The sequence below is a fragment of the Daphnia carinata genome, chromosome 6 (genome assembly GCF_022539665.2).
Source record: "Daphnia carinata strain CSIRO-1 chromosome 6, CSIRO_AGI_Dcar_HiC_V3, whole genome shotgun sequence".
Classification (NCBI taxonomy): Eukaryota; Metazoa; Arthropoda; class Branchiopoda; order Diplostraca; family Daphniidae; genus Daphnia; species Daphnia carinata.
Genome location: NC_081336.1, coordinates 6,477,219 through 6,504,241, shown reverse-complemented (window position 1 = coordinate 6,504,241; position 27,023 = coordinate 6,477,219). Strand labels below are relative to the sequence as shown.

The following is a 27,023-nucleotide window of genomic DNA, read 5'->3' as shown; positions in this document are numbered from 1 at the left end:
TTTTAAGGGGTTCGTAGCACCTCATAATTATTTATGTGGTACACGATTCGCTTTGTCGCTATACGCCAAACGCCATCCTTATATCATCAGGTTGGTTTCTGCTCTTTTATTTATTCTTTTTATTTTATTTTATTTTTTTTTTTGCTCTTTAACATTTCAGATTTTTTCGGTCGATATTCTATGTGACCAAAGTCGTGCGTTCCACTCTACACGTATACATATATACATATACACCGAGCCTATCTGCTAGTTCTATATAACAAACAGGCATAGATGGCGTTTAACGACTAATCACTCGACCGCTTTTGAAGTCTATCTCTAGAAGAACATCAACATGACTTTGATTAATCTCTTGATGTAATGTACACACACACACACACACACACACACACATCGCTCTTATATACACATTTCACACGTCCTTTTTATCGTCGTGCGCGTTATAGGCCTCTCTCCTGTTAGTGAATCCGACGTTATCATTGAAAATGCCTCTGCTTGTTGCCTGAAATTTTCTATTCCCTTTCCGTAGTGCCTGATGTTAGACATCAGATATAGACGTGTCCAAACGGACATTCTTCGACACATTTTTTTTTCGTTTTGTTTTGTTTTGGTTTCTTCTTGTGTTAATTGTTCATTTTAATCGAACGTCGAAATCATTTCATGAAACCTAAAAACAAACAAACAAAAAAAAACAGTTTCGTAAGTTCTATATCCGATTGTACCCTAGCTCTTGTTTGTGTGTATCTGTATATGTATATATATATATTTGCTCTTCGTATTGATCGACCACGTCAGTGTATAGAGGGCAAAGGATCACGAGAATAGCGCGCTAGAAGGAGAAAGAGGGTTAAAAAAAAAAAGAAAAAAAGAGCCAAAAATCAGATGTGTGTTTTGTATGTATGTGAATCTTCCGGGAAAACCCGACGGAATCGACTGGCAGAATCTGTAACGATGCAGATAAGAACGTTCGCTTGCTAGTTCGCTCTCGATCTCTGGGCCCCTTGACACGACTTTGCTTTTCTTTTTTAGCTCTTTCTCTCTCTATACGCAAGCCATCGCTGTGTATATATACTGTTCAAAAACTTATATTCTATTTTTTTTTTTTTTTTTTTTCACTCTCTTCTAAAAGGGATGAAGGATGGATAATATCCGCCCCGCTCTGGAAGAAGAACGAAAGGCAAACGAAAGGGAAAAAAAAAAGTAACATGATGGGTCCCTCTTGTGTATCACGAGAATAGAAGAAGAAGAAGAAAGAAAGAAAGAAAGAAAGAAAAGAAAAAAAAAGAAAAGAAAAGAAAAAAAAAAAGGGACGTGTGGCTTCTAGGATTGGCTGCAAGCGAAGCGGATGGGCGGGGCTTAGAGACTGATTGGGAGCCGGTGGGGGATAGTTGGGTTGGCTGGTAACTGGAACCAGACCCGCCTGGTGGTCAGGGCTGGAGCCAATGGGAGCCGAGCCGACCATGGCTGTGGCATGGAGGCCGACTTGGTCCGATGGAGGCTGATCCGAGCTGGTCTCATCAGTTCGGCCATCGCTTCCGACAGCCGAGGAACCCACTCTACGGAGCTCTCTTATAGTATATACACACTCGCCCGTCTCTCTCTCTCAGATCCCCAGTACAATTCAACAGCAGCCGCACTCCTATCTCAATCTCGTTACTATATCGCTTAGACTCATTGCATCTTCAGATCTTAAGCAGCACTCACGGCTGCCAAATCGTTTTCAATTGACAGCAATTGTTTCAAAGTATTTGTTTTGTTTGTTTTGTTTTTTTTTGCGCGCGCGTGTGTGTGTGTGTGCTTTTGCGTGTGAACTGTTTTTTCCTCGAAATCGAGTGACTTGATCTTAGTGACTCCGCGATTCATCGTAGTGATATATATACAGAAATATATATATATTTTAAATTGTTTGCCAATTTTTTGAATCGTTCGTCTGAGTTCGTCGTCCGCCATGGAGATGAACGCGGTCGATCAGCGTTCGTGGTACGAACTAGCGGCTTCGCAGTCGCGACACCAACAGCAACAGGAAGCCGGATCCAACGGCAACGGCGGCTTGTCCGTCGGCGGTAGCCTGCAACAGCAGCAACAGCAACAGGAGCAGGAAGTGCAGGATATGTTTTTCCCTGTCGCTTTGGATTCAACCGGATCCGCCGCGTCCTCCAGTGCTAACAGCGGCTCGCCGCAGCAGCGCGCACGCCAGCAATATTACCAGCAAGTCCATCATCACGCCGCTCAGATGCATTCGGCTTACAACACGGCCGCTGCCGCTTCTCACGGTACTTGAATTACCATTTCTCTCGATATCGTTCGAATCATTTGAGTTTTTTTTTTCTTTGTGCCCATCCAATGATCGATGTCTTGACGTGATTGATGAGCCCGTGAGCTAGTCCCACCCTATCTCATTATTATGGGTTACATATTGAAATGTAGACCATATTATTATTATTATTTTTATTATTTTTTTTTTAAATAACAGATTAGGGGAGTCATGACACTTGCCTTTTATAATTCCCTTTTTTTTTTTTTTTATCCCTTAAGGATTTGGGGAAGACTATCGTTGGGAATTAGACTAGTTGGTTTATAGTCTACCCTTATGGTCTCACCCCATTCGTTTTTTTTTTCATTAGTGAATGGCATAAAAGAAATGAAATAGATTTTTTTTTTCCAACAGCTATTATTTAAGGCGTCTATATAGATGTTGCGTGCCGTTCGACATTCAACGAAAAAAAACAAACAAAAGGAGGAGGACAAACAAAAATGAAAAGAAAAAAAAAAACTAGAATTATATAACCGGACTGTTGTGGCGATGTCCGCCGGCTTTTAAAGCAGCGACGAACGCTGGATCACGCACTCATAAAAACCGTGGCACCGTGTCCATACTCTTTGACTCCAGGTCCCATCGTCAGTATACTATGACTATATAGCCTATATATATAGGCTATATATATATATATATATATAAGCCATCGCGGATGATTAACCAGAAGTTTTAATATAGGGAAAGAAACTCGACCAACAACGAGACGATAGTTATACAACGAAACTGTATAAGAAATTAACGGACATATAAATATTTTGAAAGAAAAAAGTAAAATGTTAGGATAGAAGAGTCGAAGGTAGAACGATGTCATATAAGTGTTTTTGTTTTGTTTTTTTTTTTTTTTTTTTTTTTTTAAAAAAAAAGGAAGAAATATATATATATATTACGATGGCGGACGAGAGCAATTCCGTCTATGCAGCCGCCGGCGGCTGGTCTGTCCTTTCTTGCGTCTCATCTAGCCTATAAAAACATTATAAAAAAAAAAAAAATTCTCTGTTCACCGCCGCGCTCTGTTGTTGACATGGGAGAGCGAAGAGCAATCCTCTTGAGTGAGGAAAAAAAAAAAAAAGAAATAGGCTTGTATAGGGTCCGGTTGTAGTTCTCTAAAGGCCTACATATACATACAGGTTAAAAGCCGAACATTCTGTATAGCAAAAAAAAAAAAAAAAAAAATAATAATAACATTTTGAAAAAAAAAAAAATTGATATTGGAATTTCATTTGGCCGACTTTTTTACGATACATTTTTTGTGTGACCACTAAACTATTTGGCAATGTAGCCTTGAACATTTCGAAATGCTCAGACACATCAATTTAGGAAGGGCAAAAAGCAAAGAAATGACGTAGATAAGACTGGAGAGCGAAAAGAAATAAATACATATCAAACAAGCCAAACCTGATCAGAACCCGTTTATCGTCCAATACATACACGTAAGACAATAGGGCGTTTGAAATTAAAAAAAAAAAATAAAATAAAATAAAATAAATAATAATCGCTAGGTGAACGCGTGTGCGTGTGTGTGTGTGTGTGCAATGGGACCTGGTGTCGATCGTGTAACAGTCGATCCGGTTAACGATGACGAATAATCGAATGTCGCCCAATGGTGTTCAGACAATTCATCAATTCGTGATACAAATCATCATGCCATAACTGCGCCGTCCAGACGGTCGCCAAGGCGTCGTCTCAACAAACAAAGGAGGTGGGGGGGGGGGGCAAGAAAAAAGAACATGTTCCTTACATTTTTTTTTTTTGTTTTTTTACTTCCACCCGGCTGTTTTGTTTTGTTTCTTGTGAGACACACACACGCACACAAAACGAATGTTGTATGTATATGTATAAATATATAAGGCAAACAGACGTAGAGATGAAGAGGGAAAAGCCAAAAAAAAAAAAAAAACCAAAAAAGTAGAAAAAGAGAAATTGAGAGCAGCGCGAGGGAAATGCGGGCGCCTGTTGGTTCCGGCGGCGTCGTCGTCGTCCGTTGGCCCGCCGTCAGTGTCACGACAAACGTTTCACTAGCGAAGGGTAGAAGACAGGGTGTGAGAGTATATAAGACTCTCTCTCGTATTTATTTTTTATTTTTTATTTTTTTCCCAGGATAGAAGGGTAGATTGTCCTTCATTGTGACTTTGTGTGTATGTGACATAATATATATGTATAAGGCCCGGCGTTGGAGTGCGGAACAAAAATCGAAGGTTTTATTTATTTGTTTATTATTTATTTTATTTTTTTTTTTGAGCTGTCTGAATAGAGGTGTTCATAGTTTAGACGGCAACACAAGAAGTAGGGAGCGCCTGTAATACGTACACAGCGAAAAAGGAAGAAGAGGAAATCAAACTTCATTTCCGAAGGCGGGAGGTTCCATTTCCGGCCTCACGATGGCATGGAAAAAAACGGATCGTATTTTTTCGTCCTAAAAATCGCCGACCTCCTATTCTCTACAAACCCGTACAAGAAAAAAAAAAAAAAAAAAAAAAACAATCTGGGGGATGAAACGTTATCTTAAATGACGTTACACGATGATGTCCACCATTTCCAGTTGACTGCGTATCCATTTACGAAGTCGTAGATGGTCATAATCTTAAACCGTTTGGCGTTCATTGCTGAACGATTAGATAATCATTTTAAGAAACGTGTTTTGTTTTTTTTCTTTTTCCAATTTGTTGTTCTTATGTCTTCGTATGCATATTAAAAAATTAAAAAAAAAAAAAAAAAAAAAAAAGAAAACATTTTATAACTGATACATATTATAACATTAAACAATTCAGCGGCCCGGATGTCGAGCAGCCAGATGTGCCGGCCACACTTTGGCGTGCCCGTGCCGACCCTGCCGTGGCTCACGCCACACCCGACGCAGGCCGACGCCAAGTCGATGATGGCACCTCATCATCCGCACGCCCACCATCACCATCACCATCCGGCCCACCATCCATCGGCCTGGTCTCCGTTCGCCGCCAGCGCTGTGGCCGCTCAGGCCGCCCAACAGCAGGCGTCCGCCACCGGCGGCGGATCCTCGTCCTCGTCGTCTAGCGGCAAAGCCGCCCATCCGCACTCTAGTCCACATTTGCTGACCTTCCCGCCGACTCCGCCCGAAGATGCGGCCACCGAATCGGCCGCCGCCGCTGCCGCAGCCGCCGCAGCCGCCGCCACAGCCGCCGCCAACCAAGATTTCCAGCAACAGCAGCAGCAGCAGCAACAACAGCAACAACAACAACAGCAACAACAACAGCGAAATAACCTGTCGGCGGCTGTGGCCATGGACTTGGCCGGCGGATCGTCCAGCCCGGTCGACAACAAATCCTCACTGTCCAGCTCGTTTTCCTGTTTCTCCTCGCCGAGTGACTTGAAAATGATGGGCGGCTTCAACAGTTCGAGCGCGGCCAACGGCGAGAATCACAAGTCGAACGCTTCGGCTGGCCAGCACGGAAGCGGAGGCAGCGCCAACGCCAGCAGCGTCTCGGGCTTGATGTTCGCCGCCGCCGGATTCGCCGCCGGATCTTCCTTTCCGGCCTGCTCCGTCGCCGGGAAGCCCCGCGAAGGTAGCCACAGTCCGGTCAATAGTAACGGAAACGTATTCGCCATTCCGGCGTCCGCCTCCCCAGCTTCGTCCACTTCGTCCGCCTCCTCTTCCTCTTGTTCCACACCCGCCCTACCCACCTCTTCGGCCTACAGTAGTTTACCACCGCCGCTGACTCCGCACCAAGCCAGCGGCGGCGGCGGCCAGCAGCAGACGTCCGCCGGCTCTAGCTCCTATTCTTACGGCGGATCGACGCCAACGGCGGCCGACTACTCGGCCGCTGCCGTCGCCGCTTACGGCGCCGCCGGATTCCATTCGGCCGTCCATCATCATTCGCATGCGCACCATCAACAGGCCGGCTCCGTGTTCAGCGCCAAATCGCTCCACCACCACCACCACCATCAGTCGGCCCGTCCGCGGACCAAAACGCGTTCATCCGCCGGTAAAAAAAAACGTTAAACGGAAAAGAAAAAAAAAAAAAAAAAAAAAAAATGGCCGTTTTAAAATTCTTATTAACTTCTCTCCTCCCGGGCTAACTAATTTCACTCACCTTGATGACTATAGCACATCAATTTAAAGCTTTTTGAAAGATAGGCCTATATTAACATTTCCGCAAAATAATATTCTCTGGGCTCTGGTTTGCTTTAATTTTTTTTTTTTTTTTTTTTTTTTTTTTTGGAACACTCCGGCTGCTTATTTACATATAGGCCTTTCTTTTTTTTTTTTTTTTTTTTTTTTTTTTTATCAAAAATAATATTTATTCCTGGTGGTGGTTCGGTGTGTAGCCTAATGGCCTAACATTTTCCTGCCCTTCTCCTTAACTCCTCTCTCTCTCTCTCTCTCTCTCTCTCTCTCTCTTGTGCAATCGAAGCGTTTTCATTGCGCCAACTAAACGCATCAAAACGTTATAGGCCTCAATATATAGAGGGTAACCATTGAATGTATACTTCTCTTGGCCTCTATTTCTTCCGGGGAAGTCCCATCCATCGCTACTTCCCAGATGGATTGCTTTAGCTAACACACACACACACACAAACACACGCGCGCCTTGTATTTTCTTTTGATTTTCACATGTCAATATCTCCTGAAGCGTTTGGCTCAAGTTCCGGTGTGGGGGAAGTTTGGCTCGCGCCCTCAATTCGATCAAGCCGAACGCCCACGTCTGTTTTTGTTTCAAGCTATTGCGCATTACATTGTGTAATATCATGCACAATGAAAAGAGCGATTACGACGAAGGGTTTCTTACTTTCTTGCCCTTCAACGTCCTATAAAATAACACACACACAGACACACACACACAGACAGAGAAAAAGAACTAGGGGAAAAGCAAATCATCCGCATCTCCCGCACGAACATTTCCGGCTATCTCTTTGCTATTCCGTGTACTGTTATCACTTCCCTCTCTGTTCTCGCATTTTCTTTTCTCCTTGAACGCTTTCATTTCTATCATCGAATAGGCCAAAGCTTTCGTATATTTTGGCCATTGATCTAAATCGTTTGTTTTAAACGAAGAAGCGAACCTAAATTGCGTTCGAACACAACAGTTTCTCAGCAATGCATTTGCTCGTTGTTTTCAAAAACAAAACAGGGATGCGTGTTGACAGAAAGAAGCAATATGAAATTAAAACAAAAAATGGCACGCGAGTCGAACGACGCGCCCTTTTAACCCCGCGATCGTGAACTCTTACCGTGCACCCTTTTAAAAACCCGCTGATTGCGAGCCCTTTTGACCTCTCGATGGCAACCTTCGCCTTTTTTTTTTATTCTCTTTCAATGCACGGGCTGTTTCTTTCCTTTTTTTTTTTTTGGAGTAGCGTGCGTGTGTGGTCTTGGTCGCACTTTCTGTGTCTCTTGTCTTTAATATTCAAACTCTCCTATATTTTTATTGCTGGCGTCCGCGCCATCATTTGAAAGCGGTTTCATGTTCCTCGTTCTTATGTCATTTTTTTTTTTTTGTGTAGATTTATATATTTATTTATTTTCTAAAAAATACGGTCTTTCTTATTTTTGTGTGCTCATGGAAATCCGAAAAAAAAACAACAACATAAAAACAAAAGAGGGCCGCGAGTGCGTCAACTGTGGAGCAACGTCGACTCCTCTATGGCGGCGGGACGGCACTGGTCACTACTTGTGCAACGCTTGTGGACTTTACTACAAGATGAACGGGCAGAACCGGCCGCTCATCAAGCCCAAGCGCAGACTGGTAAGTGTAAGTCGAATTCCAATTATTTATTCTCACTTCACTTGCTATTTCAAACTGCGATTTCCTTCTTCCTGCCTAACTCTTGCGATGGCAACGCTGTACAACGACAACGCAATGTCCAACAACTCGGTTTCATTCAATTCCGACGGCTGTAGGACACGCAGAGTGAGAACTATTCAGCCAAAATCAATTCTAAACATCTTTTCGAATCAAAAACGTATGCAAATGATGGCTAACACACACACAGAAGTAAAAAAAAAAAAAATAATAAATAAAACCTGTCTGCGTTAGAGACGGAAGAAAACAGCTGGGAAGAAAAAAAAAAAACAAAACGAAAAGAAAACGGAATGAATAAAGAATAAAGAACAGAATGAGCAGACGAATGGAAAGCTGCAGGGATAGCCCGGTCCTTTTTTTTTTTTTTTTGTTTGTCGGGCGATCGTTTCGACCCGATAAGCACATCCGCCGTGACAAGGCAACCAGGGACCTCAATCCCCCCCCCCCTCTCTCCTGTTCAATTTCTACCTTCAAAAGAAAAAAAAAAAAACGTCTCGTTCTTTTGGCAACGTCGTTTCGTTCTACGCAGCCATTCGTGTTTTGTTTCTCTCTCTTGTTGGGTTGTTGCCGCAATTTCAACGACAGTAAACTGCCGTTGCCCCGAAACTGACGTGAAACGAGAAGGAAAATTCGGAGGGGATTGCAAAACGGGACACTTAAAAATGTAAACGAAAAGATGCTGATGTGTGACCAATAGAGTCGTCAATGCAGCGAAAAATAAAAGAAAAATTCATTTGAAATCCATTAGAGAAGAAAGGCCACAAAATTTGTGTTTTGTTTCACCTACCTCGGGTGGCCATTGCTGTCCAATAGGCTCTTTCTGTCCACCCCCCCCCCCCCAAAAAAAAAAAAACAAATTGAGGAAAAAGAAAAAGGACACACATATGTATGGAGCCATCTGTTCCAACTGTCAAAATCAAAATGCGTGATGGCCTTGTGGCGTAAAGAAAAAAAAAAAAAACGGGAGTGTGTTGCCATGTTTTTTTGTTTTTTTTTTGTTTGTATGTGTGTGTGTGTGTCGCAGATCGATGACGACCAACCGAATACTTGAAAAAAAAAAAAACCTGCGACAAACGCCCAACATGTGCGTGGCCAGTTCAAGAAAGCCTTGTTTTTTTTTTTTAGTTAGAAAAAAATTATTTTTCCGAAATAATGTTAGTTGGGGAAAAATAATAAATTCAACGAAACATGCAAAACAAAACAAACATGACAACCCGGAAAAAAAAAAATCGAAGGGGAGGGGGGGGGGATACGTAATCATTTGTTTTCATTTGAAACTCGTTTGAGAACCCATACCCTTCTAAAAAAAAAAAAAAAAAAAAAATTTGGATATAGCGAAGGTCGAACCCAAGTGTCTGGAAGTGTGGAATAAAGGTGGAGGAATGAAAAAAAAAAAGAAAAAGAAAAAGTGGGACTGTTTTGTGTCAAATTGTATTAGGCCGTTTTGCTTACATAGCTTACGTTTCAGCGGGGAGGCTTTACGCGGGGTCAAGGGTCAAGTGACGTTAACGATCCACCCAGGTACATATATTCCACCAACTCCCCCCCCCCCCCACAATTTTTTGTGTTTTGTTTTGAAGAAAAAGGGGGAAGGGAGGGGGGGGGGCCTAAATAAATGCGGAGGCGACATAGATATCCAAATCCGGGCAGTAGCTTCAACCCGTCCGTCCAAAGTCACTACCTGCCTACCGTGTGTATAACATATATATATATTTATATATATTCTTTCCTATTTAGCATATGTAGTGTCTGTACACCTTTTTTTTTTTTTTTTCTAAGAGGGGGCAAGTGAAATTTGTGGGAGGTTTTTGCCACTCGAAGGCCTAGTCAGCTGTGGCCATTTCCAGTTGTGTCTTGTGTAAAAAGAAAACTTAAAAAAAAAAAAAATAATAATAATAATAATAAGAGATAGTTTTCTCATTCGAGGTGGGTGGCGCTTCTGTCGACCCCCCATCTCTACAAGACAATGTTCCAGTAGACCCTGTGGTCTGGTTTTTTTTGGTTTCTTCCTACAGAGAGGAGCAAAAGAAAAGGTTTCGAAATAAAAAAAAAAAAAAGACACATCTACTCAAAATGCAGTGAAACACAGCAGAGATCGACACGAAAAAGCGATGGGTGTTAATAATAAAATATATATATATATATATATATACAGATAGGAAAGCAAAGGGGAATTTTTTTTTTTTTTTTTTTTTTTTTTTTATGTATAAGGGGTTGTCAGGGATTTTGCGTTAAGCTTTCTTTGCCGACGGCTTCGATCGAAAGAGCGGGCCCCCCTACCTGCGAGCTTTTCAAAACAAAAGAAATGTTTAGACTTGCATTCGATTTTCTATTCGTTTTTAGATTAGCATATGTATATCTCTCACTGCTTTTGTTTTCGGGGCAATTGATATATAAGAGCAAATGCTGGAACACACACGTAGGCTACCACAGAAGGCCTACATCATTTTCTCTAGCAATCGGAATTGAATGAAAAAAGAGTTTTGAAGTGCGTTCCTACTTGCGGAAGTCAAACGTTGCGAGTTGGATATCGACATTGACATCGATTTTAACCGGTTCACTGTTATTTAATTACTTAAAAAAACTGCTTTCCTGGGCTATTCTAATTTGCTTTCGAATCGATAACGACCGTGAGCTGTTGGGCTAAATTCCAGACACGCATAAAAAAAAATGTTTATTTCTTTAATTCAACGAGCCACTTGATCCATCGTCGTTATCGATTCGTAATTTTTACAACATTCTCGACTTACATTTTCTAAATGATTGTCTTCTTTGCATTTTGATTATGTACAGTCGGCGGCAAGAAGGGCGGGCACGACGTGCGCCAACTGCAAGACGACCATGACGACGCTGTGGCGGCGCAACCACAACGGCGAGCCGGTCTGCAACGCCTGCGGACTCTACTACAAACTTCACAACGTGAGTCGCTTATCAATTATCACATCTCTATCTCTCTCTCTCTCTCTCTCTCTCTCTCCTTTTTCTTTTTTTAATTCATTCGTTGCTGTACTGGGGAATGTGTTTCTAAGCACAACAATTTCCCTATTCAATGGATACCGTTAATGCGCATTAGAGATGGCGGGCTAGATTACAAGTAACGCACATGATGGTTACAGTATATCTACACAGCTCCCCCCAACAACAACAACAACAACAACAACAAAATCTGCCAACATTTTTTTATTTCATTCGATTATTTGATAGTTTTAACGTGCATACGAAGGGCCGGAGTGCGTATACGTAGTGAATTGGACACACACACAAAGCCGTCCAACTTGTAAGACAGTCCTTATCTCATTTTCGATAAGAGATCGAATAGGGGGGGGAGGGGGGGGGTTCACCCCCTCTCTTTCAAACGTCGCATTGTGGTCGATTTAATTGCTATACAATTTCGTCTGGTATTTGTCCAATGGCTTTGTCAGTGTATCGACGAGCTTGTGAAACATTCAACTCATCCATTCAAACCGATAAAAAGGAAGAAAAAAAAAAAAATGCAATTGAAAAAAGAAAGGGGCCAAACCCTGCGGATTTATTCTTTCAATCTGCTTTTTTTTTTTTTTTTTTTTAAATTTCCTTCTTCTTCTATAGTAGTTACTATTTAGAAGCATGAATAATAGTGGTGTGCTATAGAGAAGTCTCAGTCAGATAGGCTGTAAAGGCGATACCTATACACGCACTCGAACATTGGGTGACAATCCGCATAGATATGTACACACAACAAACCGTCCCTTTTTCTTTTTTCTTCTTTTGCTATTCAATTGCTACTGGAATTGTGATGAAAAAGGAGGAGTAGCATCGTAGATCTGTTTTGACCTGGTCAATGGAGAGGCCAATCAAAAAGCCTGACTATATAACAAGAGATGGGAGGTTCTTTATATTGATAGTTTTACATTGTATAGTTTTTTTTGTTTGTTTTTTTTTTTTTCTTCTTGGGCCCTTGTATTTGTTCGTGTATGTACACAACAATTTTTCAAGTGCTCTGGCGCTTTACGCGCTCGCGCCGGATTCACTTTATTGTGTGTGTGTGTGTGTAGCTGCTTAGATATAGGCTTGGAGACGTGTATAGAGGATGAACCCTCTCGACAGTGGCCTATACCTCTTTTGAAATTGGTCTATGCGACCAATTTCTCGGTTCAACTCATTTTCCTTTCATTTTTACTGTTGAACCCGGTTATTTTTGGTAGGTCGAGCTTCCGAAATAAAAAAAAAAAAAAACGGGCCTAAATTGGATGGGAATTTTGGCCCGTTTTTTTTTTTTTTTTTCTTTTTTTGTTAGGGATCTGTTTTGATCGGATAGAAATAAAAAGAGGAAATCAAAATAACCGATTTTCAAGAACGGAAAAACAGGGGGTCACAGCAGCTGTTGTTTTGCGAGAGAGACGGCAGATGACATAGCGAATGTTTCAAGTCGATGCTTCGGTATGTTGTTTTGCGGCCTACGTCTATAACGTTACGGTCGTTCTACAAGCAAACTATTCGATGAAAATGAAATCAAGTGGAACTCGAAATCGTGAGCCTGCGTATTTAAAACAAAAAAAAAAAAAAAAAAAAAACTTCCCTCTTGTCTAAATCGTTATGATAAAAAAAACAAAAAAGGAATTGAAGTTTCAAACTGCACGGGGGCCCGCGAACTGGATTCCCTTGTCAAACTCTTAAAACCCGACAAAACATTTCTTTTAAAACCGAAAAAAAAAACAAAAAAACAAAGTTGCATTTTCATCCTACACATACACACACACACACACACACACACACACACGTATAAAACAGATACCGGAGGTCGGTTCTATCGTCTTCTCTTCTTATACATTCTTAATCGGGAAAGCTGCGTGAATCGCCGCCGCCGTAGCCGCCGTGTGGGTCTGATTTATTCCGGCGAAAAAAAAAAAAAAAAAATGGATAGAAAGAAAAAAAAAAAAAAAAAAAAAAAGAAAGGACCTCCTGAGGATTTTTCTTTCTTTTTTTTTTTTTTTTTTTTTCATACGTGTCTACTCAAACGGAGCCAGGAGTCAAGTAGAGGTGCGCTAGAGCTATCTGCGCACAAGCGCCTCTGTTCTGATTTATTATTATTCGCTTCGTAATATCTTGTATGGACGTGATTTATAATAGAACTGCGCTTGATAGGCAGATTTCTTGTGCTGCTCGCGCACTACACTGTGTGTGTGTGTACGACAAGATGCGTTCAGATTAGACGGGCACACCAACATAAAAAAAAAAAAAAAAAAAAAATACAACAACCAACAGCAAAAAGGAGTTTAAAAAAAAAAATGGAGAAAAGAGAGCGCGCGCGCGCGCGCACAATCAAAATGACGCGACGCATTCCAATGGGTCGGAATGTTTCTCCATTTTTTTTTTTTTCTTCCTTCTTTAAATTACGAAAAAAAAAAAAAAAATAGTTGTATTAATCTCGATTTTTTTGTTGTTGTTGTTGTATAGCCTCCTGCTACATAACCGTGTAATTCAGCTATTCGCCTGGGACAATAGGTGCCGTTCCTTTCGGGGTCATGCAAACGAGGCGATGTATATAAGACGGAATTTAAAAAAAAAAAAATAATAATAATAATAAGAGTAAGACGAGTAATGCGAAAATGCAGGAAATTCCATAACTCGATCTGTTGTATGGGGAGAAAAAAAAAAAATGCCGGTGACAATTTGTTGTCGTGGCCGTTGGGGGGGGGGGGGGGGGATAACGTAGACGAAGTAAAAGAAGGTCCCTTAAAAAAAAAAAAAAAGAAACAGACGCAGCCAATCAGAACGGTGAACGTCGTGACGTGACCGTTGTGAATTCTTGAAATAAAATTTCAAAAAACAAAAAAAAAAAATGAAATGAAATGAAATGTTATTATGCGAGCTCTCTGGCTCTTTCTCGAAGTCTATACGGTATTACTAAGGAGATAGCGATCAGCATCCGGTTTCCGGCTTCTCTTAATGCTTAGAAAATTGGAGGGTTTTTACTTCTTTAAATATATATACAGTATATATATATTTTTTTAGTTTACTCTCTCGCGACTAAGTGTCTACTTCTATCGTGCTGCATTTCTTTAAATCAGAAAAAAAAAAAAAAGAACAATGGAAGTCTATGTAGGGACGATATAGGTGCACACACTGCCGGATTAATCCGCCATCGACAGTTGCTAATCGCCAGACAAAAACAAACAATCGTTAAAAGGGGGAAAAAAAAAACTAAGGGACCTGTTTTCTACTTGAAGTTTAAAAAAAAAAAATTTCTTTCTATTCTCTTCTTTATTTATTTATTTTTTTTTGTTGTTGTTGAGGACAATGTGAAAAAGCTCTTCCTTCTTCCGAAACTAATCCCATTGGAATGTCGAGATAGATGCGGACAAGTAAAAAATCATATAAGAGCATCCAAATCAAGAGTTTTCTCTTGCTGAAGGTGTGCACAGTTTTGAAAAAGAGAGGAAGAGGTTTGAACCATGGAGAAAGAGACAACATGTAGTGAACAGAAAAGAAAACATTGAAAATTAGGACCACTCACCTGAGTCTTCTGCTTCCATCCACTCTTCTTCTACTTCATCGTTCTTTCTTAACATTTTATATTGTACATTGTGTCTCTCTGAGTGGGAGGTATATATGCGTACATACAAATGAGAAGGGGGGGTCTTAAAAGAAAAAAAAAAAAAAAAAGTGGCTGAAGTGGATTGGCGCCAGTTGATACTTTGACCCCGGTGCGTACAAGCCCCCGTGCCCCTCATATATATAAGAAAACAAGGCGCCTTGCTGCTGGTTCCTTGATTTTTTTTTTTTTTTTCCTCTTGCTTTGAAACATACATACAATATATAATATTTTATTATTATTTAAAACAGCAATGTCTGACTTCCATCTATTTTTTTTTTTTTTTTTTTTTTTTTTTTTACCTTTCTTATTTCTCTTTCAACTACCTATTTTTATGAAGCGTCATTTTCGTGAGCTGCTGCTGCTGCTACAGGCAGAAATGTCAATTCATGCTTCAGCTGCGCCGGCGCCGAGCCGCCCCTTTTTTTTTTTTTTTTTTTTTCCTTCTTCCCTCTTTATTTTATTTTTTTCTTTTCTGTATATACATGTGTATATACCGCATATTTAGTCAGCTATATAATATAAATAAATGTAACAAAAATATAGAAACAGTGGAGGTAAAAAAAAAAAAAAAAAAAAAAAAACTGCCTGGCGCCCTCATCATTAGCAGAGAGCGCATTAAAATCGTTTTTTTTTTTTTTTTTTTTCGAAATAGACATTAAGAAATTGATGGTTGTTTTCTTCTTCTTTTCCTCCTTGCTTTCTTTTTATAGACATCAGATCTTTCTATTTTTTTTTGGTAGAGGTTTTTTTTTTTTTTTTTTTTTTTCGGTTTTAGGCCTTGTGTGTGTGTGTGTGTGTGTGTGTGTGTGTGGATATGCACAACAGCATTAGGATGTCGCCATTCCGTCTTGGTCTTAATACGGAACCTAGACGGATATGTAGGAAACAAGACCAAAATAAAAATTCAGACAGCCGCGACAGTTTCTTTTTCGTCTGGAGACCTTGTGACCTCTCTCTTTTTGCCTTCTTCATTCAATCCTTAAAAAAAAGGGCTGCATATTAAAGAACATTCTTTTCTTTCGGTAGCCCCCCCCCCTCCTCCCCCTTCTTTCTCTTGGCATGTCACTCTTGCTTATAACCACATATAGACGATGGAGAAAGGGAAAACATGTCCTCATATTCATCAAAGAATTTGTGGAGATGGCCCATATTTTCAAATCTCTGGGCCTAATGTTTTTAGTTGAAGAACACACAGCGGCGATAATTAGCGCGCACAAGCGCACGTCCCTGGGAATTCTTTCATTTTTTTTTTTTTTCAAGTGGTCATGTCCATCACATTTCGATGGGAATTTTAAACGGACCATTCTCATTTTCTTCCAGACTTCTTCTTCTTCTTCTAAATTTTATTAAAAAAAAAAAAAAAAAAAGAGGACTTACGTTTTAGTGTGTGTGAAGCAGCTCAACGCCTCACAGATGTGCGTGATGATTCGGAAGTTGGTGAGCTTCATTACATCATCGTTCTCGCCTTGTTTTTCATTTTTATATTGCAACGCTTTTTTAAACGGCATCACAATGTGATTACGACCAGCGCGCGCGCGCTCCTTCTCAGCTCTTCTATATTTTTTATATATTTATATATATATATTTTTTTTCTTGGAGGACCCGAATGGATCTCTAAGAAAAGCAAAAAAAAAAAAAAAAAAAAAGAAAGAGGGGGGTCAAGCGCCATCCAATTAGCGGGCGCAGCAGGTTGCGAGCGCCCACGGTCCGGGGGTACTCGAAGACCCCAAATCAAGTCAAAAGAAATTTTTTATTCTTTTTTTTTTTTTTTTTTTTTTTTTCTTTTTTTAAATATACATATAAAAAAAAAATTAAAGGAATGAGTCGCCAACACTTTTCGTCTATAGCCAACAGCGGCAAACAACAAGTTATTTCATTTTTGGTTTTTGGTTTTATTACGAAAGAAAAATTCAACGTAACTCTGAATTTTTTTTTTTTTAAGATGTCCAGCAGTGGAGTGGAGGTTTGCTCTTCTTGTAGATCAGCCGTGAGGCGCGCGTGCTCAAATAAAAAAAAAAAAATGTTTTCATTTTTTTTTTTCTTTGATCTTGAGGATGGTGAACCCCGTTGGGTTTCTTCTTTTATTATTATTTTTTTCTTAGAAAAAAAAAAAAAAAAAGATTATTTGATTTATACGGTGAATATAGAGTTCAGCTAGGCGCCTCTGGAAATTACCCACACCTTGTCTATACTATTTCTGTGAAGCGTTAACACCTATTTGAGAAAACCAAAAAAAAATCCAATCAAAAAAGAACTTTGGCGCTCAAAATTCAAAACAAAAATCTTTGGGTTTTACCTTAAAAAGAAGAACATCATTCCAAAGACATCAAAAAAGCTTGACGATTGAAAACCGAGGAGTTTGTCGTTGAAAAAAAAAAATGGCCATCAGTTGTGGTCACAACTTGATTTGAAAATGGTAACAAGGCGCGGGTCTTGTCTCCAAAGGCGTTGACACCCACATTTGGGTTTTTGTTTTGTTTTTGTTTTCTTCTTTGTATATAGACCTTAGATCTCCCGGTGCAAAAGCCCAAACATTCCACTCACGTTTGCTCTCCTGCGTGATTGAAACAAGAAACACGCACACTGTCGGCAACGGTCCAAAACCCCAAGCCATACATCCTTATTCCTTTAAACACATCTCTAAACAAGAGGGTCCGTACAAGTCGAAACCCAACTCTGTCCTTATTCAAATGATTTCGCATCGTTTTCTTGCGCATTTGATTTAAAAAATCAACAACTTATTCTAATAGAATCATTTCTCTTCTTCTTCTTTGTTTTTTTTTTTTTGTTTTTTTTGTTTTTTTTTTTTACATTTTTTTATCGTAATCATCCCAAATGAATAAGACGACGGGGGTAAAAACAAAAACAAAAATGAAATAGTTTAGCGATGTATTTATATCCGTTCGGGTCACGGGTCGAGTCACGCTCTTCTTGATATTTATTTATTATTTTTTAGTGGTGTATATATATATATTTTTTTTTTGTTTCCCTCGTTACCCACTTTCCCGCTCGTTTGATTTATGATGATTCTTCTTTTTTTTTTTTTTCCCCTCCAACTGGCGCGACTACACACGTTTAAAATATCCCAACATACTGCCGATTAATCCGGATGACTGCTGAATTTCAGTTTTCCCTTTTATTTTTTTGTTTTCGGTGGGATAACACACAGGCCCTTTTGCTAGTCGAGCCACGTTAAGTCTCTTTTCGTTTGGTGTGTGTGTGTGTGTGTGTGTGTGTGTGTGTGTGTGTGTGTGTTGGGGTTATGGCCGCGGTCAGTGGCTCCTGCTGCTGAGCTCGGGGTATATTTCCATTAGTTTGAACGACGGGAGGTCGGCACTACTGGCTGTTCTAGACTTTTGCTTGCAGACGGTACAGGGAAAAAAACAGAAGGGCGAAATCAGACAAAATGTGAAAGATAAATATTTCAAAAGAAATAAGAAAAAAGAAAATAGGAGAGGTGCAACTGTATCCCGAAATGGTGCCACGGCAATAATAATCGATTGTTTATTGATTCTCTTCCATGTTTTTGTTTTTTTTAATACATACTGTACGTGTGTAGTACATCGTCTTGAAAACCCCCGCGTTCTATGTAAAAATCAGATCGAAAAGCTTTCTGCTTTTTTTGTTTTTGTTTTTGTTTTCCCCTTTGCTGATCAGTTGCGACGGCCCATATTTCCCTATCGAGACGTACAAAGTATAAGCCAGACGTGATTGAATTTAAACAAATGCAATGGCCCAGTGAATACAGATGGGCCTATCATACCGATATGTGTGTATCTGTTTTTAACAAAATCCATTCCGATACATTCGCTGTGCCAAGTCTTAAGCGATTGATTTCTCGATAACAAAGGGAAGCCCCGCGTGTGTAAATTCGAGCTTTCGGATGCGGATAATGTAATGCAGTTATATATGAATTAGAAATAGAAAAGTCTTACGTTTTCTATACGATACTGTACGTCTGTCATGCCAAACAGTTCAAATATCGCGCGCATGCGCGGTCACTGGCACGCCGCCGTGTGGGGGGCCACGCCTCGTTTCAACGTCACGAAGCCACTGCCCTTTGCTGTTTTGTGTGAGGTGGGTTTGCTTAATTATTCAGCCGATGTTTCACGGTTCAAAAAAAAAAAAAAGAAACAATTGAAAAAAAAATAATCGAAAAGGATAAAAGCGAATGAACTTGGCTTGGAGGTCGTGTTGGGAAAGAAAATCTTGAGTGTCACACACAGGACAAAGCCACACTCACGCGGGACCACCCGGCTCTGCTTTAAGTATTGGCCCCGATAATCGGGTACCATTGCAAAATGAGATCTTAAAGAAAGAAATTAAACAATCAGTTTGTGGCAATGATCGGCTTCGTGACGTGCATTTCCTCTTTATCAATACACGCGATGCACAACCGTATCGACTTGTCGCTTTATACTTGAGTGGTGTACCAATTGGTTCCCATTTTCCAATCATCTTTTTCGAAAGGCGATGATTGTGAAGGAGGGGGGGGGGGGAACCCGAGTCGAGCAGTCGACAGAAATACCGTGAAAATGGCGGCCAAACAAGGTGGTAATTACTTTGGGCGACACAAAAGCATGTAGACCACGAATGTCTACCGTCCTCTTCTTTGCTCGTCGTTTTTATTTTATTTTATTTTTTTTTTTGAATGCTGCAGACATCGTCAGACGGCGGCAATTCAAATTGCCTCTCATTCCAATTTCCTTTTCTTTTCTTTTTTTTCAACTTTCTTACCTCACCCTCTTATTCCTTCTAGACTATGGATTTAATTCTATTTAAATTTACACACACACACACACACACAAAACACCCCCCCCCCCCCCCCCCCCCCCCCCCCAAACACAAGCGGACTTTTTTGAAGAAAAAAAAATAAAAAAAAGAACAACATCGCAGGTTTAAAAAAAAAACACGTTTTGCTTGGCCCTTTTGTTAGTATTTACACGTATTGGTTGACCTTGTTAACGCTCGGTTGGACCAATTAAGGCCTTTTGAATGCGGTGTGTGTGTGCCAGAGAACTGACGCATAGTGTCTATCCTGCACACACACACACACACACACACACACACACACACACAAAACGCCAAGCAAAAATTTGTGTTTTTCTATTCTTCTTTTTTCTTTTTTTTTTTTTTTTCGTTGTTTGGGGTATTTTTTTTTTTTTCTTATCTTTCCTTCTTTCGTTTTGATGTATTTTTTTTTTTTTTTTTTTTTTTTTGTTGTTGTCTGCGATAGCAGTTGGCAGTCGGTTTGTCCACCGTTCGGTTGACAAGTTCCAGTCGTGTGATTTTTCCAGTTCTAAAAAAGCCCTTCCCATTTATTTATTTTTTTTTCCCTTCTCTCCCCAAAAAAAAAAAACAGGAAAAAATCCATTTTTTTTTTCTTTCTTTATTAAGATTTTTTTATTATCATTGTTTGTTTGTCTCAAAGGGTGGGCCAAGCCTTTTATTTAATTTTTTTTTTTTTTCGAAATTTTTTCTCCATCGCATTTCATTTTTTTTTTTTTTTTTGTTTTCGCGTCCGCTCGTGTTGTTGGGGTTAGTAACTGTTGAACGACAGTCACGCCGCTTTAGCGGCTCGGTCGCCAACGCGGCCGACGCCCGCCGCAAGAGAACAAAAGAGCCGATAGATACAAACGATTAATTGATTTTTTTTTTTTTTTTTTCGTTTTTTATTCTTCTTCATCTTCTTTCAAAAGATCGCATTCATCTTTATTTTCGTGCGCAGCTTTGTTTTGTTTTTCACGAACGATTTCATTTTGATTTTGATTTCATTTTTTTTTTTTTTCTTCTCTCTTTCATTCTTTTGGGAACGGACATTCCAGCAGAGAACCGTTGGAGTTTTCCTTTGAATTTTTTTTTTTTTTTTTAGAATTATCTGAATTTCGAGTTGCCACAGATTTTTTTTTTTTTTTTTTTTTTTTTGGTTCGAAATAAGGTCACGCCATCTTTTCACGCGCCACTACGTTTTGGAATGGCGCTTCTGACATTGTGGAATTTAACCACTTTTTATACTTTGCTTACTTTATTTTTTATTTTTTATTTTTTTTTTGGAATTGAAGAATTTAGTTTTTATGACAACTTAATTTTTTTTTTTTTTTTTTTTTCAATTGGCACTCCAACTATTATTATGTAACAATGTTGACCATAGAGATAAAGGCATTCTCTTGCAATTAAACATTCGTTTTCATTGCTGGACGCCAATCGTTCGATAAATTTGCATATTGTATTCAAAATTCAAAAACTAAATGCATTTTTATATCCTTTTTGAAATGGAAAAAAAAAAAAAAAAACAGGTGAACCGGCCGTTGACGATGAAGAAAGAAGGAATCCAGACTCGTAACCGAAAGCTGTCGTCCAAATCCAAGAAGAAGAAGGGATCCATCTCGTCATCAGCTTCGGCTTCAGCTGGATGCCATTTGGGCAGTTTCCAGGATGTGATGTCCATGGGAGCTGGTAGCGCGCTGGACAAAGCAGCCGCAGCGGCCGCAGCTGCCGCCGCCGCCGGATTCCCGAGTTTCGCCGCTGCGGCAGCCGTCGCTTCGGCCGCCGGAGCTTCGTCGGCCATGTCGCACTACGCCGTCTACGCCGGCAACGGTCAGATGCATCACCCGGCTCATCATCATCCTCACATGAACCACTCGGCCGCTCAGATGGGCGGCTTCCATCACCACGGCAGTCCGTCTGGACCGCCTCCGGGTTCCATGGCCATCCACCACTCGATGGGCGGCATCTCCTCCTCCGCCCTCGGCTTGGGCTCTACCTTTAATTCAATGGTACGTTATCAAAATAGATTACCCGTCACGCTTCTATTTGCGTTCTTTCTTGAGTACTTTGATGGCTCCATTCTGAGCTCAATCGAAACACGATGATAACGAGCTACTCGACAGTAGCCATTCGTCCCATGTCGAATTTTCAGATGAGGGTGACGTAAAAAAAAAAAAAAAAAAAAAAAAAAAAAAAAAACATAGGGGCGTTTAAAAACATGGGAAATTAATTAAGGAGAAAAAAAAAAATAACATCTTGATATGGAAATGATTGAATCAAAAACATTAATCATTTTCTCTCTTGGATATAGGCTTCCTGGCGGACGGATTTCAGCACTTAAGAAAAAAACAATGAGGCAACTAGGTGAATCGAGGAATCCAGTTGGGACAACACGTCACCACACAAAAAAACTCCACCGTTCTCTCTCTCTCTCTCCCTCTCTTTTTTGTTTTGAAATCGAACATAATTCGCACATACGATTAATAATGTTTACTTTGTTCCACTATACACCTATACACCCCCGGATTCATCACGACACACACTCGTCCTTTTCTATATATATACAAAAAAATAATAATAATAATTTTTAGAGTAATAATAACAAGCATTATCGATTTGCGATGTCCTCTTTTTCCTCAACCTCCCCCCCCCCCCCCCTTCCTCCAACGCGCTATATAGACATGTGTATAATATAATTTTCAATTCATAGTCGGGAAATCAGAATCATTCATAACAAAAACGAGAAGATGAAATGAAACGAAGCCATATGTTATTTAGTGTTTGGCTGTTTAAAAAAAAAAAAAAAAAAAAAACAAGAAAAGGAAAGAAAAAAAAAACGTGTACATGTAAAAGCACATAGAGATGACAACAACAACAAAAATGAACGCGAAAGAAAAAAGAAAATCAAATTCAAAACATCAGCCGTTTAAATATATTCGAAAAACAAAAAAATAGAAAAGACATTTTTCTTTTGTTTCAAAGAAAAAAATTCATTTTCGGTCTGTAATTTTTTTTTTTTTTTTTTTTTTTTTTTTTTTTTTTAACTGTTCATTTGTATCTCTTCCAAAAGATTGATTTGTTTATTTACTTTGTTTTTATTTTATTTTTTGCTTCATTCTTTTTTTTTTTTTTTTTTTTTTGCTTTTCCACATACATCCTCGGTTACCCCCCCCCCCTTCACACATATACTATGATATATTCCATTTGTATACGTTATACCAAGGAACTAGCAGCATCGTCCCGAGAACTGCCGCGTACGCCCCCTCTCTCTTTCCCTTATACCCATCACTACTATATTATTATAATTATTATTAAATGAATAAAGCCACGTGTGTATGGATGTATCTCTGTGTGTACGAGTGTGCATATGTGTGTGTAATATAAACGTCAAGAGCTTATCGTTAGCGTACTGTCTTTAAATCCATCATTCGAAAATACATTCAATAATTGCAATGGTTCGGCGTTTGATTGAGTGAAAGGGCCCCATGCAATAAACAACCAGTTAAAAAGAAGGGGGGGGGGGGGGATGGAATTAAAGTCGACAGGATCGCGATCAAGTTGTGGACATTCCAAAAGAAAACCGCAACACAAAATCTCGCAATCTAATGGCAATTGACGCATGCGCGTTTCTATCGGCTCACGTGATTCCTTCGCGCTGCCGCGCCCTAATCGATTGCAAACGAAACGACGAAAGTTAATACTAGTACATGCAATTAACGTAGCAACTATACGTGGCTGATTAATAGACTACACACTTATGCGTATGCAGCACTCGATAGAGTCAGAACGTAAGTTGCGATCCACCAGCTTTCCCACGGCTTCATTCCCTCGTAGCAGCACCCAACAATAATTTATGCCTTTCTCTGCAAATGAACGTATTAATAAAACTAGGCAAATGACACGCAAAAAAAAAAAAAAAAAAAAAAGGGAGTGAACTCAACTAGGAGAGGACAACAAAAAAAAAAAAAAAAAACGTTGGTGACAAAAAAGAAAGCCCTCGTTAAAAGAATTATGTCAATTGTGAATGAGCCCTGGAAAAAAGAAAAGAAAAAAGGAAATTAGATTTACTCGTTTCAACATTCCTGTTGCTCGTTAGAATTGTTGATGTTGTTCTGCAGCTGTCCGAAAATCTGCATATGTATAGTTACGCACATGACATAATTCATTCATTTCCTTTTGTTCGTCTATAGTACAAACATGAAAAAGCGCAGCATTACGAAACGTCATCACCTGTTAAGTCCACTTGTCTCTTTGTTTATATATTCGACGACGACGACCCCAAAACCCAACCAAAAGATCAGATAACTCGGCCATCCGTGCGTCTGACTCGTTTCTATCTAGCTCCGTATGGAATGATGTCTGTATATCTGGCATTCTTGTATGCAAAATGCAACGACAATCGACACCGTCTGTATACATTAACTTTATCCCCATTCGATAGTTTTCGCTCAAGTTTTGTTAGCTGCGCCCAATCTCGCACGCATATATACAGTTGTGTGAAATGACAAACTGAAAGATGAAGAATGAAGCGATGGTGCGACAATGTAAATACACTTGTCCCTTTGGCTGTGTGTTTCATCGATAAGCATTCACATTATTGTTGTACTACATTTCCCCCCCCCCCCCATTTTTCGTGTACAGCAAATAGAAAATGGAGACGGCGCACTGCGGCGAAGACGCCGACAGTCCATTACTCGCCGTTTCAAAAAGATGACAATAAAAAGGACATTTTCCGAATAGATCGATGGGGTCGAAAAAAAAAAAAAAAAGAAGAACACTATACATCTATAGAAATGTGGGAAGAAAAGCGCAATGGGGGAAGTCGAACAGCAGCCAAAAATATGTGGTATTACCTCGTGCACAAGAATAACGTTTATAACGTTGACAATACAACACACAAGAGAGGCACCTCTTTCTTTTCTTTCGAAAAACGCCAACAAAAGAAAATCCATAGAATGTGAAATACACGTACGAATACAACACGCTCTGTATACACAAGGTGATTCTGTATAAAAGTGTCATTTTCAGTAACAGGTCTGGCGAGACTATCCTATTCAAATGCAAATGTCATCGAAAAATTCATTCTTCATTCGTTCTTCTATTTTTCTATGCAAACCAACCACGACCCGTGTTTTCTGACCTTTCCTTTTTTTTTTTTTTTTTTTTTTTTTTTTTTCAAAAACGAATGCGCATCTCGGGTATAAATTGGCTTCGAAATGGCGTACAACAACAACAAGGGTCACGTTGTTTAGTGGTAATGCAAATACAGGAAAATGGTTCGCACCATTTAACGCGCTACATGGCAACGCCATCGACCTGTCATCCTCTGCCATTCCATTTGCTCGCCCTTTTTTCTTTTTCTTTTTAATTTTCATTTGAACAATGGATTTTTGCAATTTGCTTCGCGTTCTGCACGTCCATTGTTTGTCCAGTTTGTTTCTTTATTTTTTTTTTTTTTCCCCCTCTCATCCGATATGGAAACAGGAACAAACGTGTGACACAAAGCGGGTCGCGACTGAATTAATAAATCTATTCTCCTCCATGCATCTTCTGGCATTTTAGATTTAAATTTATTCTTTTTTTTTTTTTTTTTTTTCGAAAAAGAAAAATGAAGCGAAGACGTGAATAATGGAGATTTTAAAAAAAGAAAGATGAATATAAACTGATTAAGAAAATCTGCCGTGTTTGGTGCGGTCCCGCGTCATCTTGCGGTTCATCATCGACGTTCAAAGGCAGGAGAGTTACGTTCAAACTTGATTCTAATCGACGTCCACGCTGTCGTGAATCGGGGAAAAAAAAAGGAAGGTGTTACACATTTATATTCACACCTTGTATAGGGCCAACTTTTTATTTCTTTCACGAATGGGGCAACTGTCGGCATTGAGAATGTTTCTTTTTATAAACTCCTATAACATCCTCGTGCAGATCTATAAACAGGGCGTGAGCAAGCCGACAACATTTTCGGCAAAAGATGAATGTTTTAGAGATACGAAACGCGCGCAACTTTCGATTGGAAAAAGAAGGAGAAAATACAATCTTTTAAATGTTTCAATCTAAACTCGTATTTTTCCGTCCTTTATACCAAAAAAACAAATAAATAAATAAATAAATAAAAATTAAAAAAAAGAAGTTAAACAATATCCCCGTTTTAATGTTGACCCAAAATGTAAGGCAAAAAACGGAAGGGATTATTTTCAAAGAAACTTCTTTTCTTTAACTTAACGGGTAGATTGAATGTCATTTGCCGCCGTTGTGACATGTCCTCCTTTCTGGCGTTTGACAAACAAAAATCAAAACACACACACACACACACGCACACACACAAAGCGCCGCATATATACTTATTATATATATGTATACATGCAGGGCGGCAACATAAAAATAGAAACACCATGTCGCCATAGTGGGCCGAAAAAAAAAAAAAGCGCGTCTGCAAGTGAAAAAGGACAGAAATTGTCATCGTCAAGAGAGCGTGTGCGTTATCTCTGCGGGTTTTTAGACGACGACAATATAAGAAAAAGAACTAGACGAAGAGGAGGGAGACACACACACACACACACACAAAAAAAGTATAGAACTTGTTATTGAAGACGGCGCCCAGAATCTTGTTCCTTGTGCCTTCTTCTTTTCTTTTTTTTTTTTTTTTTATATTTTTACTTGTCGCACCGACGCCGCTAACGTCGCTTCTTTTAAATCTTTCGTTCTACTTGTCCCTTTATATATATATATATATTTTTTTTTTTTTTTCTTATCTCATTCAAACCACACAGCCAAAGGAGAAATCCGACACGCAGTTTGGGTTTCCCCCCTTATTTTCTCCTTTATTTTGTGGTTGTTCCGCACTATACGCTATCTTTACTTGCCTCGTTTTCTTTTTCATCATTTCTTTTTCAATATCTAGTTGATGACTGCTCCCTGTATATAGCTTCCCCTTATAGAAGGCCGTCGTCTGGCTGGTGCGTGTCCGTCTTGCGGAATCCCGGCCCATTTTTGTGTTTCCAAACAAACACCGTGGCGCCACCATCGTGTGTATACACATCCCCCCTTAAAAAAAAAAAAAAAAAAAAGAGGAAAGAATAACAACATGACAACATCACAAGACTTGGGACACAAACGATATTTCTTCATCGTTCCGTTATAATTTTTCGAGCTTCGAGCTTTTTTATTTCTTTATTTTTTTTTTTTTTTTGAAGTTGCCATTTTCTTGTTTGTTATTTCCCCCCGCATTTTCTACTTGGCCTTTTTTCTTGAAGTCGATCTTAATGCGCTTCAAATTTTTATTTTTAATTTTTTTTTATATACTGTTCAACACAAGAAAGGGCCATAAGGAATTGTAGTCTATATTGGGCTCTATTATATTTCGTGCCGCAACGGGTGCGAGAATGACGACGCCAGCACTCGGCATGTCCAAACAAGTGCATCTGACGCCACACTGTCGCCATCAATTTTGCCTGTTTCTTTTTTTTTTTTTTTTATTATATATTCCACCGTTCATTCATATTTAACACGACGACCATGTAGCCATGCATCACAACAGGATGTTTCTTTTTTTAACGCGTGTACAATTACAGATTGAAAAGGAAAA

At 39.5% G+C, this 27,023-nt stretch overlaps 1 protein-coding gene and 1 long non-coding RNA gene across 2 annotated transcripts; both read left to right on the top strand.

Moving 5' to 3' along the window:
• Positions 1–1,538: 1,538 nt before the first annotated feature.
• On the top strand, positions 1,539–21,309 carry LOC130702475 (transcription factor GATA-4-like; the record flags this gene model as incomplete). The annotated part of the gene is made up of 5 exons (XM_059495757.1): positions 1,539–2,273; positions 5,086–6,276; positions 7,892–8,043; positions 10,888–11,013; positions 20,968–21,309. Coding segments are annotated over exons 1-5 (2,136 nt in total), but the record flags the coding sequence as incomplete, so codon positions are not given.
• A 1-nt stretch (position 21,310) lies between these two features.
• LOC132088034 (uncharacterized) lies at positions 21,311–22,836 on the top strand. Its single transcript, XR_009421095.1, has 2 exons — positions 21,311–21,447; positions 21,750–22,836. It is a non-coding gene; the product is annotated as an uncharacterized LOC132088034 (long non-coding RNA).
• Positions 22,837–27,023: the final 4,187 nt, after the last annotated feature.